At 36.9% G+C, this 15941-nt stretch overlaps 2 protein-coding genes across 6 annotated transcripts in view; both read left to right on the forward strand.

The window, feature by feature from the left end:
• The window catches only part of HOXD3 (homeobox D3), a 37092-nt gene that overhangs the window by 8803 nt on the left and 12348 nt on the right, over window positions 1-15941 (forward strand). For 2 of the 5 annotated variants that reach the window (XM_045032957.1, XM_045032961.1), the window contains one exon: window positions 2478-2504. The exons of 2 other annotated variants lie outside the window; for them this stretch is intronic. The gene's annotated coding sequence lies outside the window, so the exon portion shown is untranslated. Of the gene's footprint in view, window positions 1-1219; window positions 1310-2477; window positions 2505-15941 lie in introns of those variants that run through there. One more of the 5 variants, XM_045032958.1, reaches the window with a different exon arrangement.
• HOXD4 (homeobox D4) lies at window positions 1206-8560 on the forward strand. Its single transcript, XM_045032962.1, has 4 exons — window positions 1206-1309; window positions 2478-2504; window positions 5903-6880; window positions 7261-8560. The coding sequence occupies exons 3-4, from the start codon at window positions 6472-6474 to the stop codon at window positions 7563-7565; spliced, it is 714 nt and encodes a 237-aa protein (XP_044888897.1). The 5' UTR covers window positions 1206-1309; window positions 2478-2504; window positions 5903-6471; the 3' UTR covers window positions 7566-8560.

Raw genomic sequence — 15941 nt, forward strand, 5'->3', positions numbered from 1 at the left:
ACAGTGAGACTTTTGGGGAAGTTAAAATGTAAATATGTCTTTATTAGGCAGATTGCGGACTATGGCACCAGCTTTCGCCTATAGACTATTGAGTTTCCTGACAATAACAAATACTTTATCATTCGTGCTAGACATTATTCTACCATCTTGAATCTATAGCTGAATAATTTTTAATAATGTATGTGTGATTCGGGGAGAGAGGAGCTCCCTTTTCCATTCAAACACTTTTACGTCTGTTGCCTGTTTCTTTTCAGATCTAGACTTTACTATGAATCAGCAAACCTCTCCTTTTCACCAACGCTGCTGTACTTACTACCTGCCGTTCTAATCTGAAAAGGACGCGGTAATATATTATTAATTGGTGCCCAGCTTCCCTATGCAAAGGACATTTGACTTCCTGTGCTTAGAAATCCTCATTTGCTCACTCGCACCCTGCTCCCTTCACACCCGAGCTGTTTTATTGTTTTATAGCCCTCCTTACTGCTTCAGTTATCAAAGATTTCATTGTGGCAGGCTTCGCGATTTCTCACTTGAGAAAGCCCCAGCGCCTTGCTGTTTTAAGCAGTTTGGTCACTTGCGAACGCCTTTCAGACAAACATTTCCTAGAAGCTTCATGCATGTGTTGGGAGACTTCAGCCTTCTGGCACCAATCCACAGAGAAACAGTTTAACAGATTAATCAGTCAAAACCATTTTCTATGGGCGCTTGACCAAAATGCCATAAACTTCCGGTTAAAGGGGGTGGGGGAGAATCACCTAAATGAACTACGTCTCTTTTCTCCTTGCTTCCCCGTCCCTACGAGCTACATACATATTCAAATAAAGGTTTGAATTGGTACTCACAGAGAAATGCACACGCTCCTTCTCCCAATAGCAATTTGGAGAGTTAACTCCACTTTTAAGCCGTATTCCTTGCAATATACTAGTTTAAAGACCCTCATATTGATACAGCTATGACCTTCCGTGCAGCCTCGATATTTTGAACTATTTTCATTTTGTAGAACAGTTTCAGCGAACCTTTATTTAGTGAATAAAAGTTTAAAGCTGAAGGTTATTTATGGTTCCACAGAGATAGGCCCTGAGTGGCTATTTAGAGGCACGTGATTCCAATAAACTTTGTTTTATGGCTTGAGAGTTGACAAGCCAAAATATAATTCCCACCATAAATTAGTTTAAGAGCATACAAGTGCAGATGCTTCAGTTCCTGGAAGCAGTAATAGGGAAAGTGTTAGCAAGGAACATTCAGCTTGAATCCGAACATCGAGACATTTCTCCTTGCAGGTCCCCCACTTCCACTGGGAAAGCACACAGTAAGTCCGTTCTTACTCTTCATACAACCATAGACGCGATCGAGAGGCTCCGCTGTTTTTGTGCCTCCTGAAACTAGCCCTGATATTACAAGGTTGGAATCAGATTTACTGTAAACATGGACGGGTACAGTTCCGGTAGTTAGGATCAGGCAGAGAATGGAATTAGGTTGCTTTTCCATGTCTGAGATTTCGGCTTATAATGTAGCATCTCACTCTGAAACTAACCCTGTTCTATCCCGGGAAGGTGTTTTTTAGTGTTTAACTGCTGAGATTCCACTCTTATTGCAAGTGCTAGCTGTTATCCTAGAAAAAAAACCGAGTCGTGTAGGGAAAAAAAAGGCTTGGAAAACTATATATAGTGAACTACTATTACCTATCCAATTGCTTTGTATATTAATAGAACAATTCTCCAAGATGGGGTAGCAATGCAATGGATGATGCAAAATAGTTGTTACAAATAAAACCAGACTGACATTTTCTCTTTGAGCATATATGTTTTAATGAGCATCAGTCTGAATGCACAAAAATTTTGTTTTAAATTACTGTTTAACTCTATTTAATTAAAAAAGAAAAGAAAGGTAAAGGTAAATTCTACTAAAATATACCCTCTGGTAATACAGACAAAGATACCTGGGTTAATGTTGGATAATTACTGGCAGTTTTAAAGGGTAATAATATTGGAGTAACTCCTGTCATATTGAAATAGAATTATAGTTCTTTCTAGACTCAGAATGGATATGATGTTTTCGTGACGTGTTGCTACACGTTATAGGTTATGAGTGATCAAAGGTGGAGCTGAATACCTAATTTGGATGTGAGTGAATTACAAAAGAAAAAAGGCCTTTGTTATTCTTTTTTCCAGTGGTGAAAGTAGAGGGTTTTCCTCCCCTTTTCCCCCTCTCTGAAATAAAACGTTTACAATATGAACAGTAAATGAACAGTGAAACTAGCACACTTCAGCCACTGGAGAAAGATGTGCTCATAAAAATCTGGTTGAATATTATTCTTAGTTCGAAATGGAATTCCTTTCTACTATTCTGGTATCAGAATTTGCCATCACTTTTTCTGCCTATTTACATGTATACACGTCACATGTTTCCATAAATGTTGTAAAGAAATATTATTAATCAATTAAATTTAACAATAACAAACGTTTTTATTGCAACAGGTTCGACACAATGGAAAGACGTCTACAGTAAGTAACTTCTAATTTCTTATAAAATTACCATTTCGTGAAAACACTGATTCAGAGAAGAGATGCCATTTTACGTGATTACACAGTTGTTTTATTTGTATATAAAGACTCTTTGGCTTCAATTTATTTAAGCCTGTCCTCGTGCATGTTTATAATCACAAACATGTTGTGATTAAAAATTGTTGATGTACAGTTTCTTTAGAGATAATTACAGTGCAACACAAGTGCTAGGTGTCATATTATGCTGCACTTAAGTAGCATAAACTAATTAGCAGTAATACCATTTTAACGTGCTAGAGCTATACAGCGCCTCCCTGTGCAAATACTGAATTTATCATGTTATACCACAGTTGCTCATAAGCTTGGCTACTCCTCCTCTTTTTCCAGAAAGGATTCAAAACACAGTTACGTTTGTTATCTAATTTTAAATTAGTTTGGAATGGCATAATGAATGAATGGCATAATGGCATTTGTATCTTGTTAGCATTAGTGAGCTGAGTTGTTTGCCTAGTGATGTAATTATGTTATTCTAAATAGTATCACTGATCCTCTGATTCAATTAAGTCTTTTTGAGCTAGTGAAAATATGACATTAATTTAAATGATATAAGGAAGTGGAATAGAACTAATATTTGAGCTCAGTGGAGGAACGTCAAACGTTACTGATTTTCCAATCTTTGATCATTCAAAATGAAATGAAACACAAGAGAATATTAAGGGGGGAAATCTGTGACGAAGACAACAACTAAATATAAAGTAGAAAACGCTTGCCTTTGACGCTTTATGTCTGAAATAATGGCAAAGATCTTAGTTAAATGCATTTTAACTTCATGCTTCAGAGGAACATTGACTTGTTTTTCTAAGGGAAAAATAAAATCTAAGATTGCTGAAGATTCATTAAACTTCAATTTCTTACCATGTCTGCAAAGCATGAACTGATTGTGGTAATGTTCAGGAGTGGAACTGTGCTTATTTATATTTTTCTCTGCTTCCTTTTCACACAATCTAACCAACAACCTCTTTTACTTCTTAATACCAGGCTGATCGTTCTGATATTGATTTTACTTTGCAATATTATTTTTCGAATCCTCTCTGACTGAACTAAACAATTGTCTCTGCTGTAGGTTTTGAATTCCCTTCCATAGGTAACTTCTCTTATATAGCTCAGCACGGAATTGCATGAATGCTCTTGCCATATCATTCTGTGGCCGACCCTAAATCTGTGGATTACTTTCTTTTTACAAACCTACATTTAGCATACTGATTATGAACCAGAATACAAAAAGGCTGATAGATCAAAAGCATTTGTATGGGCAGTTGAACAGGAGGTGAATATTTAACGCTTTTGTTCATCAATAACTCTTTGGCTTTGACCTGTCTGAGCAAGTCGTGCAATAAGGTGAACCGCAGGTCACAGCGTCTAACAAATATGAAAATGGGCACTATTTAACAGAACATGGAGGTGATTCTTCCAACGCTATCGATCCCTTCTGTTCAACACTATACATGATTTTCCAAAACCAAAACTTTCTGCTGAGCTGTGAACCAGATTGTGTAGCGTTGTATTGTTGAGCATATTGAACTGTTCAACGTTTCATAGTTAAGCACTATTAATAAAAAGAGCAAGCAAAGAGGCTATATTACAATATTTAGATGCAAATATCAGCAATCCGGAACAGTTGATTTTGCTCAGAAAATCGTTTGGAGTTGCATTTGCTATCATTAGCACAGGCATAATTAGAAAGTTGATGTTTAAAAATATCTTCCCCAAACACATCAAAAGTAGATGTTAAATGTAGCATCAAAGCAAACCTTACTTTGATAAACGTAATACCCCGAAATATGCACGCACACTCTTGTTTGTCCTGATTTTCCTTGTATTAAATAGTCGAAGAGGGAGAGTTTGACCACAGGACAGCACTGAGGGGTTGGGTCAGACACAATTCATGAACTTTTGTACTCCTGTGTGCTGCTGTCCACAACGTAAAAATAATGAAACTTTGTGATATGTTTGTAAATGATTTAGAATGACCTCTCGCCCTGTCCTTCACCATAAACGCTACCGCACGGAAAACCTGAAGAGTGTGTCTAAGCTGAGAGTTTTGATGATAGGTTCACATTCCGCTAACAGGAATAATAGTTAGAGACAGCATAATGTGATGGAGATAAATTTGGAAACTATTTTAATAAAGCAAAAAAAACCCCACGTTATAATTAAAATCTCTTTCCACCAATTTCTCTCTCTCTATATGTGTGTGTGTGTGTGTTGCTTCCTTTTTTATTCCTGTTTCGATTAAAAGAAATCCTTTTTGGGAAAAAAAGTGATCAAATTAGGTAAAATTTCTTTAGATCCATAGCGTAAAATGTATAATTCCTCTTTATTTTTAATTTTTATTTTTAAAATAGTTTAATTTGATTAGTAACATCCATTGGCTTTAGTGGAAATTTAAATGACAGAGCATCTAAAGTAATAACCAGATCTTACTGATCATTTGTAATGTTAGTAGAAATTTGTGGCTACAAATTCTTACAAAGTTATAAAGATCCATTTCATCAATAATAACATACCTGAATCTTTTCTGAAATCACACCCTTCATCACATCCATATTTCAGAACCTTATCACAACCGAATAGTTTGCATTCCTCAGAAGACAGTAAGGAATAAGAACATTGCAATAATCCTGACTATTATATTGTAGATGAAAACAGAATGTTATTACGTTGTCTATATATACCCTGTAGAACCGAATTTGTGTGGTATTCACATAGTCACAGATTCGATTCTAGGGGAATATATGGTCGATGCAAAAACTTCACCTTTCTGCAAATGGTTAGAAGTTTAAATATTGAAGGTATCAAAAGACATGTGCATGCTGAATACTGGGGAGTTCTAAAAGTTTTGCTGCCTCTATCATATTTACTACTCAGTAGAACAATGCTTAATATCTATTTGTGTTGTTCAATAGTAACTATTACTAATAGTCTGTTAATTTAAAACGTTATTCACATGATCAATACAAATTTTCTGAAAAATACCAATTAAGTAATGAATCTTTTAAAAGATACTTAACAAGTTAGTTTGATATGCCAGATGTTAGCAAAATTTTCCTATCAAGTATACAGATTTCATCCAAATATTTATGACAATAGCACCACCAGGATTTGAAACACTGAAAGGTATTTACTTGTATCCCAAGAACGCTACTGATGAATGAAGACTGCATTTATCTAATTACATCTGTGAATTTTGTACATAAAGTTAAATGCCATCTCCAGTTCAATTGATTGGATTTTAGTGATTAAAAATGAATGTTTCCTTGTTATCTGCGTGATTTTTTTTAATATTGAGACTTGCAAAGTGAAGTAGAAGTTACTGATTGCCTAATTTTATTCAACAGAACTAGATTCTGGTAACTTTTGGATGACCTCTGCAAGACAAAGACAGGACAGATCTATTGTACATCATATTACCCTCTTCTTTGATGTCTTTTCTTTTTCTTGTTTCCTTATCAATTTCCTTCCTCTGAATGCTATTTTAGCTTCTCGGTCTTTATTTCTTTCGATATTTTGTCTGACAAATGTAATAAACCATGTTTGAAATTATTGCTGGTGAATTAGACTAAAGGGCATCAAAGGTTAGAAAAGTCAATTCAGACAAAAAGCTTGATTTACCTGAGGGTCAATGAAGCGGTCAGCGCTTGATGAATATTCTTAACATATTCATATCTGCTTTTGAAAATAAGCTATACTGAATTTTGGTCACTTGATTACACGTATATTATTTAGTTAAATTGGTGGAAATTATGAGATGCACACAAATCCGGTGATAAACTCCCTGCCTCCCCATTGGCTGAGCCAGTCACATGGCTGCCTAACTTTATTCAGTTGACAGCAAGTAGGAGGGCTCTATGGAAGGAGAAAAAAAGACAACACGAGAAAAATTAGTATTTTCTACCTTCAGAAATTAATGGCCATGAGTTCGTATATGGTGAACTCTAAGTATGTGGATCCTAAATTTCCTCCTTGCGAGGAATATTTACAGAATAACTACTTAGCTGAGCAGGGCTCCGACTATTACAGTGCATCGCAAGGCTCTGATTTTCAGCATCAGGGAATCTATCCACGGTCAAACTACAGCGAGCAGCCCTTTAGCTGTACCAATGCCCAAGACTCTGCAGTGCAGCCGCGGGGTCATGGACAGGAGCAATCCGGCCCACCGAGCCACTTCCCCGGTCAAGCAGAGCATTGTCTGCCGCCTCCAATATCCAACTCGCGAGCCTGCAGCCAGCAGCAAAACCTCAAAACCCCAAACGGGTCAGCAATTAAACAGCCAGCAGTAGTTTATCCCTGGATGAAGAAAGTCCATGTTAACTCGGGTAAGGATTATCTTCTTACTTTGCTCTTCTGCCCCGATTAAGCTAATCCGGTTCGATGTTTGCTAAAGTCCTTCCAAGACTTGTAAGAGATGAGGTTTTTAAACTGAGGTAGCCAATTACACTCGTCATAAATTTTTATGGCAGAGGAAATAGGCCGCTGGCCATGTGGCTCTTTTCTGTGCAGAGAAAACTCCATTTTAGGAGCCTGGTAGAGATTTCCAGAGTATCTCTCTATATAAAGAAGGAAGAAACATGCACGTCTGTTGTAAGGAAATGTGATCAGACATAACAGCCACATGGTAGCCTGTAAGGTTTGTTTTTTGAAGTGTAACTAGAAAGCCAAGATTAGATTGTTAAAGTTATACGTATTTTTTCCTCAGTGAATCCCAATTACACCGGAGGGGAACCTAAACGCTCCAGAACAGCCTACACAAGGCAGCAAGTCCTAGAACTGGAAAAAGAATTTCATTTTAACAGGTATCTGACTAGGCGTCGACGTATTGAAATAGCCCACACTTTGTGTCTCTCTGAACGCCAGATCAAGATCTGGTTTCAGAACAGAAGAATGAAGTGGAAAAAAGACCACAAACTGCCCAACACTAAGGGTAGGTCTTCTTCATCTGGTTCAAACCAACATTTACAGACTGTTTCCAAGGACCATCACACTGACTTGACAACTTTATAGAAGAGGTGAAATTTTCCATTTCATCCTTTGATTCGGAACAGTACTGTACATAACTGACATTATCCAAGCAGAGCCTGCATGTAGCAGCTAAAGACTCAAGAGGGTCATCTTGCTTTAAGGTGCTGTTGTACAAAGGAGACAAAATGACAATACTTTGGACTTTATTTGAATTACCTACATTAGCACAACCTAAAAACTCTTCTTACAGGTAGTGGGAAGTGGGGAAATATTACGTGAGATCTTCAGTCCATACAAAATTAATAAATAATTGAAAATGAAACTATGTTCAATTTTGAATTTTAAAGTTGAGAGTTGATGCTTTATTCCGCTATTTTGTTTTTGTTGCCTTTTCTGCCCCATACAATTTCGGGATTATGCATTTGGGCAAATTCAGGACAGAAATCTATGGATTAGTCTTTTATTTAAACTAGGGAGGCTAGTATTTGTGAACTTTTTGTGCTGCTTTACATTTCAGAGTGGGATGAAAACACTTGCTCATTTCCATAACACCTCAGAACAAATGCGTAGAAGTGAAGTGAAAACGGGTTATTTTTGTCTGCTTGTGTTAGCGTATTTATTTATTGTTAATTAGAAAGAATAAAAAGAAAAAGAAAGAAAGAAAAGAAAAAGAGTCAAACCAAAAATACTAAAGAGGATAGGTGAAATCCAGTATTTCTTCTTTTATGTATCCATATGCATAATGCTCAGTTAACCTGAACCTACAGAACTTTTCTATCTCTTTTTCTGATTTCCTTTTCTGTCAATATAAAAGCGTTCCTAACTCTTACAAATGTATCATCAAGAAGTTACATTCTTTGTATTGTATTTTAAACGTCTGCTTTATTCGGCGCTATACTTTAAAGCAGAGTTTCCTAATTTAAGAAAAACAAACAAACAGACAGAAAGCTGTAAAAAACTAAAATAAACATCCAGAGTGAAAATCAAAGCGATTTGTGGCATTATTTAAGCCCTTCTGTCTTCATAATAGATGACATACTCTTTGTTTCGTGTCCTCTTTTTTAATGAAAGTCTTGTTTTTAAGAGGGATGGGAAATATGATTTGGGGAGGGCTGCTCGTTTTTAAGAAGAAAAATGAGCTTAGAAATGAAAGAAAGTTAATTTGGGGGGAAATGTAACGTTTTTATAATAGCTGAACAAGTCTAATGTACTTCGATTTCTTCGGGAATGTCTTTTGCACCATTGAAAAGTTTTTAGCAATGAGCCTTTCTTATTTCTTCGCTAAAATGCTAATGAACTGAGCAAAATCAACTTGCCCTCTTAACTTACACCTTAATGTAGACGAATTTAAAGATCAGTCCTTTACTCTTGCTCACTGAAAACAGTCACGAGGATATATCAGTGCACCAGTTATTTTAACTAGACATTGCTTCTATTTTAACCTAAATTCTTACTTCTATACAAAGAAATACAAGATAATATCTGAGTTATTTGGAAAGTTCAAAAGCGTATACTGGTTGGACTCTGTTGACAATAAACTAGTATCTGGACATTTTACTTGAGAAAACGTTAGGAAAAATGATTTAATATAGGTTAGAAATAAAAAGGCAAGAGCTTCAAAAATAATTTAGTTGGCAAAATTAACCGTGATCAGGGATTAATTTCTGCCCTTTACTCATCCTTAGAATTCAGTAAAGTGTCTTCTAAGCTTTGGTCTTTTGTATTACAGCCTGGAGACAATTCTTTGTTCTTCCTTAGGGTTAGCCTAGTTCTCAGACTTGCACATGGCCATTCTTGAAGCTCCACGTCGTGATATTAAAGATGGATATTCCTGCATTATTCTCATCATTGTTTCTAATACAAAAAGCACAGAGTTCATACATAGTAAAGACGTCTTTTTTCTGAAGCTTTCACGTTGAGAAGCTGAAAAGGTATTTTACTGAAGTTCGGCTAAATTGCAGAAACAGGTTCATCCAGAGGACAAATTTTCTATTCGATTAGCTGTATTTCAGCCGGGAAGAATGACCTCTAAACCCTTAACCTTTTGGACCCTAACTACTCTTCCTTTTTTCTAACATGGAGAGCAGTTAGATGCAGCATTTGGGAAGGGCTTTCCTCAGACAAGTTTCGCAGTTGTTGAAAGCAAGTCTTTTAAAAATCAACGTTAACTCTACACAGTTGTCACAAATCATGTATTTTCTGTCAAAATTAATTTGAAAAAGAAGCTCTGGTTAGTCTGATTTAAAATAAATCCCGCTACTGTTTACCTAGTGTCTGTGCTGAGCAAACTGTGAACCATGCAGACATGTTATTTTGGGGAGGAAGCCCACAGCTTTGGCTTCCTTTGTGTAATATTCTTTAAAGTAACTTGCTCAGAGAAACGAATCCTTGATTTATATATGTTAGGTTGAGACGGATACCTAAAGTGAAAGGGCCAAATTCTGCTCCCAGGTGCAACCTCTCTCCGCTCCCCCGTTGAAATCTACTGAAGTAAATTGAAGTAAAACAAGGATATATCTGAAAGTAGAAGTTGGCCCATTGTCTTTTGAAATGTTAATATCTTCTGGACGAATGTTTGGTTCAGACACAGCTCTTAGAATCCTATTTCCCAGTCTAGTTTGAGCAGGAGTATAAGTTTACTTGGTTACAATCACATTAGTAAACTCTGAAAATACTTGAATTGAGGCACCAGCGTACCAAAATATAGTATTTATATTTCTGTCAGTGTTCTGAAGGTGCAGGGTTGTAAATTTCTGTGTAACGATGACTGCAAACACTAATTTGCTGTTATCCCCCATTCTACTCCATAGAAAAGGCAGAAGTGTTTTTAACTCTCCTGAGAGGTTACGTTATACAGCTTAAGAAGTAAAGATGTTTCTTTTTCTTATCACGGATACAATGTTGTGTAGTCTTTTGTCATAAGATTGCATTGTCCAAAAATACTATGATATCTGTCAGCGTATGATGCTTTTTATAGGCTTTATCAATGTTTTGCTGCCATTCATTAAAGTATTATTTATATTAACTGTCTCCTGTAGTTTTGATGTAAGTCCTCCATATATATTTGAAATAAAAAAAATGTGTAGAGAAACACATTCTGTTTTGTACCTTGACCAAATTGTCCTTATCATATGAATCTCCGTTCTCTAGTCATTCAGGCCCTTCCCTGCATAATATTGTAAAAACATGAAAGCTTATCTATAGTCCCAAAGTATCATATCCAACTGTCCCTTTGAACAGATTTTCTAACAACATTGACTAGAATGGTGTGACTTTGGGGCAAACTGAAGTTTGTATTTACATTCAGGCCGCAGTTAAAGTGCCCATCATCCATTTGTTAATGTTTTACATTTAACAAGCCACTCTTAAATGACTCACGGATGCATGCACGCTTGGTAAGTATTAAGAAACCACACCTGAAGTTACCTTGAACCTACACAAGAGGTGTGCGCTTCAGGTGGGTGATGAAAGAAATTAATTTTAAATTAAAAATCGGAGTGAAATGGAGTAGTTTTTTTTAAAATGAGAAGTAGGTTTAATTATTTCAGCTGATCTCAATAAGCCACAAATAAAAGAAAAATGTAGACTGTTGAACTTTCCTGTAGACCTGTAGCAGACTCCTCCTTTCTTTTTTATATAAGCACCTTAAACAACAACAATTTCTTACTACAAGAGGTCGATTGCACTATTTTTAGCACAGATATATGTCACATATGACTTCTCTTTTCTTGAAGAGTGGCCAAGGCATGAGTCCAAAAATAGATTATCCTTCTTTGAACGTGAAATGAACATAATGCCATAAATAAGACTTGTGCCCTGAATACAATGGAATGCAGGGGGGAAGATGTGCGTGCATGTGTATTTTTAAGTACCCAGACATTAAGTTTAAATATTCAGGCACATTTTCTGATTATACTTTGACCGTCTTGTGTCTAATGGCTCCTCCTGTTACTACCAATACATCAATACAATTCTGTATATTATATCACCGCTAGTCGTTAAGGTAAGAATGAGGAGCAAAGGCAGAGTCAATAGCAAACACCACTCACTGTACAGTACAGTAAATAGGGACCTTTCAATGCAGAGCCACAGAGCTTCCAACGGCCATATTTGTTATCCTTTCCCCCTGATTTTTGTAACCGTATAGACCAAAACGGTCTTGCTAGAAGCAGTCATAACACGCAGAATTCAAAGTGCAAGGAAGATGATAAGAATAGATTTCTACAAGTCCTGACCACGTGATTTGCGAAATAATTAATTCAGCACGTCCCTTAAGAAACACGGAGTCGTCATTAATCTGCCAAGCAAAGGACTCTATCAGACTTGAAAACTGAAGAGATCCCAAGAATATAATATACAAAGGGTGTAGGCTCTTTCCCTGAACACCTATATCTTTGGTAGCAGCCGAAAAAGAGAAGCTTGGTATGTAAACATTTTACTTTTTATTCCTTCCTATTTAAATCCTTAATGAACTTAGCTGTCAAATGCTTGACAAATAGGACCCTTTGCTTCCTGATTTGGAACCGTGCAATAGTCAGAAGTTGGTCTAGGCTTGTGTGGTGACCTTAGATTCAGAAAAAAAGATTTACACTTTATGAAAGATGATGATGTTGGGCAAAGGCTTCCTTTGTTTATGTGTGAGTGCGTGTATACGTTCTGCGTAGAGGTAACCAGAAGGCAAAAGAAAAGGAAAGGGTTTACTAAGAGTTGTATGTGTGGTGAAATGGGAGAAGATTTACTGGTTGCTTATGTCTTACTGGGAACAATACTGGCTGTCAGGGCATCTGCTGCCCATTCTTAAAATGGTGAGAAAAGGCCCTGAACTTCTTTTCAAGCAAGGGTCGTAAATTTTTCTTTGCGTCATAATAGAAGGCTATAAAACTGAGTTGAAATTTTACCCAAGGCAGGTTTTAAGCAGCAGATAATGAATTCCGAGCTTGCTTCCCCCTCCTCCCCCGACATTACTGCTACCGTTACACAAAGGGAAGGGGGTATTTTTATTTTTATTTTTGTCGGGTAAATGCCCAGTTTTGACCTGGTCCTTTTCCGTTTCTATCTGAAATGATTAGCAGAGCATTCGCGTGTGTGTGTATGTGTGAGTGGCGGGGGGTGGGGGGGGCGGGGAGAGGATATTGAAAACAGAAAAAAAAGCTAAGAAAAGCCCCCGTCTTTGGGTCATTTTGCGGGAGACACACACTCTTAGAACTTTGAACCAGTTGTCCACGCGGAAGGAAAATTGAGGGTTGCAGTTTTTATATAGAAACCATGTTTCCCCATCCTATAAAACACAGACCGCAAGGCTGAGATTTCTCTATTAAACCCCGTAGTCGGTTGGAAATACTTTCTGCGAACAGGATATTCTTTATTATCCCTCGCTGGAGTAATTGCTAAAAACCCAGATTGTAGCTTTTATGACTTCCGTTTCGGTGGCAGGACAGAGCCAAAGTTTCCTCAGTTATGAATTATACATTCAAACAATAACACATTAATTCAATTATTCAAAGATGGCAAACGCGTATGCGCGTTGGTGGTGAGCCTAAAAACCAGCTTTGCTGCTTCACGATAACGCCTCTGTTTTCATCAATGAAGTTTATATTATCCTCTTTGCCCAGAAAGAAACCAAACTCCACAAAGCCACGCGGTAACATGGCCCCGAACATAAATTGAAACGCTTTAATAATAACGTTTATTCCTGCATATAGCCTGGGATATTTGATCAGTTTGACAATTGCCGGAGTTGTTGTTATAAATCATCGTAAGTAATTCCTGAAAGGGTGCGAGGCTGCTGGGGGCCGGGCGAAGACTGTAAATCTTTCTGTTTTATTGCTCTATGAACATATGCTCGGACTGAAGAAGTCTTCAGATCCTTTACTGGAGACAAATTCACTCAAAGCTTGAGTCCTACTATCGCTGGAGTTTCACACTTCTTTATTGCTTTTGCGGTCCCCGTGCAATAGCTTAATTTTTGCTCTTGTTGTTATGTTTATGCCGTATAACTTAAATGAACCCCTCGGTGACATGTGATTTTTGCTAAGCGATATTTACAAATTAAGCATAAAAAGGGAGATTTTTCTTCTCAATCCCTCCTCTTGATCTTTACTTGATTAATGGCGCACTTTGCACTTTCACTTTTGTGTAACGAGCAAACGAGATTTTCGTCATTAGAAAATGTGTGAACACTATTCCGAATATATATATATATATATGCATATCTCTATGTAAATACAGATAGATCTATAGATAGATACACTGATATAGAAATATATGGCTGACAGAAAATGATGCAAAAACAATTGACTTTTACTTGATGCAAGATTCAAGTACATCATTTCCAAGAAATACAAGATTATAAATCCGGAGTCCTAAACAATAATTTACCTTGAACGCGTGCTTCAGTAACTGGACTGCAATCTTTTTATAACTTGTTTGCAAAGTCAGGAAAAGCTAAGTAATTTAGATAAATGTTACAATACGCTTATGGGTAGTATTGTAAGGTAATACGTTACTGTCAGGTCTCCATGCTTTGGATGGTAATGAAATCTTAGTAGATCCTAGATTAGATGTGGTGTATTTATAGCTACAGACACCTTAGAAAATCAAAGGAGCTAAAATACATTTTTACAGAATTTGAGCTGGTCAGGACATTTGTATACACTCATTACATATAGAAAGAGTGTTCTAATCCTGTGTGTACATGTACAGGTATTCATATATACATATAGTGAGAGAGAGAGAGAGAGAGATCAGATTCAGTGCACAAACAAAAAAGTAAGGCGATTTTTCTAAGGCTTCTTTAGTCTTCCGATCTGGAAAATCTGAGTTTACCTAAATGTTCCCCCCTATAGAGAAGGAGAAAACAAAGATTAGTGCATACTAGTAAAACCATTTCAGACAGCTTTGTAGTGTACATTTGTGCTTCCGAGTTTTTATTATACCATATTTTCGGTTACATAAAATCCAAAATTCTTTTAATCTTCTATCGGAAATTTCTGATTTAATAATTTATTTGATCAGCGATGGCTGAAAAATCTACCATTCAAATTAATACCCTGTGTATTTGTTTTACCCACAAAGAAAAGGATTAATATAATAGCGATTACAGAGTGTTCATGGATTAAGGGATCCTTCCACTGAAGGTTGCTGTGATAGTTCAATTTGTCCGAAAGCTCTAAGAATGCTTGATTTATCTAGGAAGAGAAGGTCTGCAAAGTACTTTACCAAAAAGATCAATTTATCCAAAGGGATTTGTAACACGTCGGGAAGGAATTGTTGCCGTTTGGTACCTAAAACAATAATACAACCCAGGAATGTGAGACGTTTTTGCATTGGACTGCTGCCTTGCTTTCACGTGAAGCTTATGGGTGCTTTTGGATCCCTGTGTAATACCCCCAGACATGTGTATTCTGGGGGGCTTAGAGAGGACGGACATTATGAAAGTTCCAGCCTCAATCAGAACAATCTGCTCTCAGGATCACGTGAACAAATATGCTTGTATTTTAAGGCAGCGCCTATATTTCTGATTATAAAGGGGTTTCTGTTGCTCTTCTCAAAAAAATCATAAATGGCCGCATGATTTAAAACCAAAACAAAGCACTCGCCGGCCAATTGCTGACTTTTATTCCGTGGGGTTGATTGCCAAGGACTGTTGTTGTGAATTAAAAACAACAACAACAACAACAAATTCCGAACTCCACTCGCCCTCTTTTATTGGTAGTTGAGCCTGAACCTGTTTTCATTCTATCGGGAATACTGGTGTATGAAAATGTCTGTAAAACCGCAAGATCAGGCTTAGGACAGTACTGTCTGCAGACAAAGGGTGAAGGATATATTCTAACAACTGCAAGCACAGATATTGAGACCGAGGAGCCCAGGTTTATGATAAATTGATATACAGGTAAGCAATTGCATGACAAAATGGAACCTTTAACCATAGATCTGCATTATCGCCTTTAGTCAGAGACTAAATATAACTTGTTAGTAATCTGTGATCTGAGTGCAAAATATGTCTAGAAATATGTTTCCATCTACGTTTATAACAGTATCATCTTAATTATATGCTCTTTTTTTGATAAACGAAACACTTTCCAAACGTTCAGGAGAATATGTTTGCCCCGCTCCTGTTTTTGGTGGTTTCAAGTATGATAGGACAATTGAACAAATAAAAGAAAGAAAAACTTTGTCATGTACTGTCACTGCCAAAATACTATAGAGCATCCTATTAATTCGCTGGCTTGGACTGCTGGGCAGGGTGTAGCCGGGTTGATCTTTACTGTAACATTTGAAACAAATGCACCGGTAAGGGAGCCTCCACAAATGGTTTCTTGAATGCTCTTAGCAAATGCACTCACATACTCAAGTATTTCCTTAGCCTCTGGTTCATATTTATCATTTGATGCTGTATTTCTATCTGAGCTACTG

Source organism: Mauremys mutica, chromosome 10, assembly GCF_020497125.1.
Source record: "Mauremys mutica isolate MM-2020 ecotype Southern chromosome 10, ASM2049712v1, whole genome shotgun sequence".
NCBI lineage: Eukaryota > Metazoa > Chordata > Testudines > Geoemydidae > Mauremys > Mauremys mutica.

What these genes read in the sequence shown, in the direction of transcription:
- HOXD4 (XM_045032962.1), top strand. Translation starts at nt 6,472, where the DNA reads ATGGCCATGAGTTCGTATATGGTGAACTCTAAGTATGTGGATCCTAAA. An exon ending in GAAAGTCCATGTTAACTCGG is followed by an intron (nt 6,881 to 7,260) that starts GTAAGGATTATC and finishes TTTTTTCCTCAG; the next exon opens with TGAATCCCAATTACACCGGA.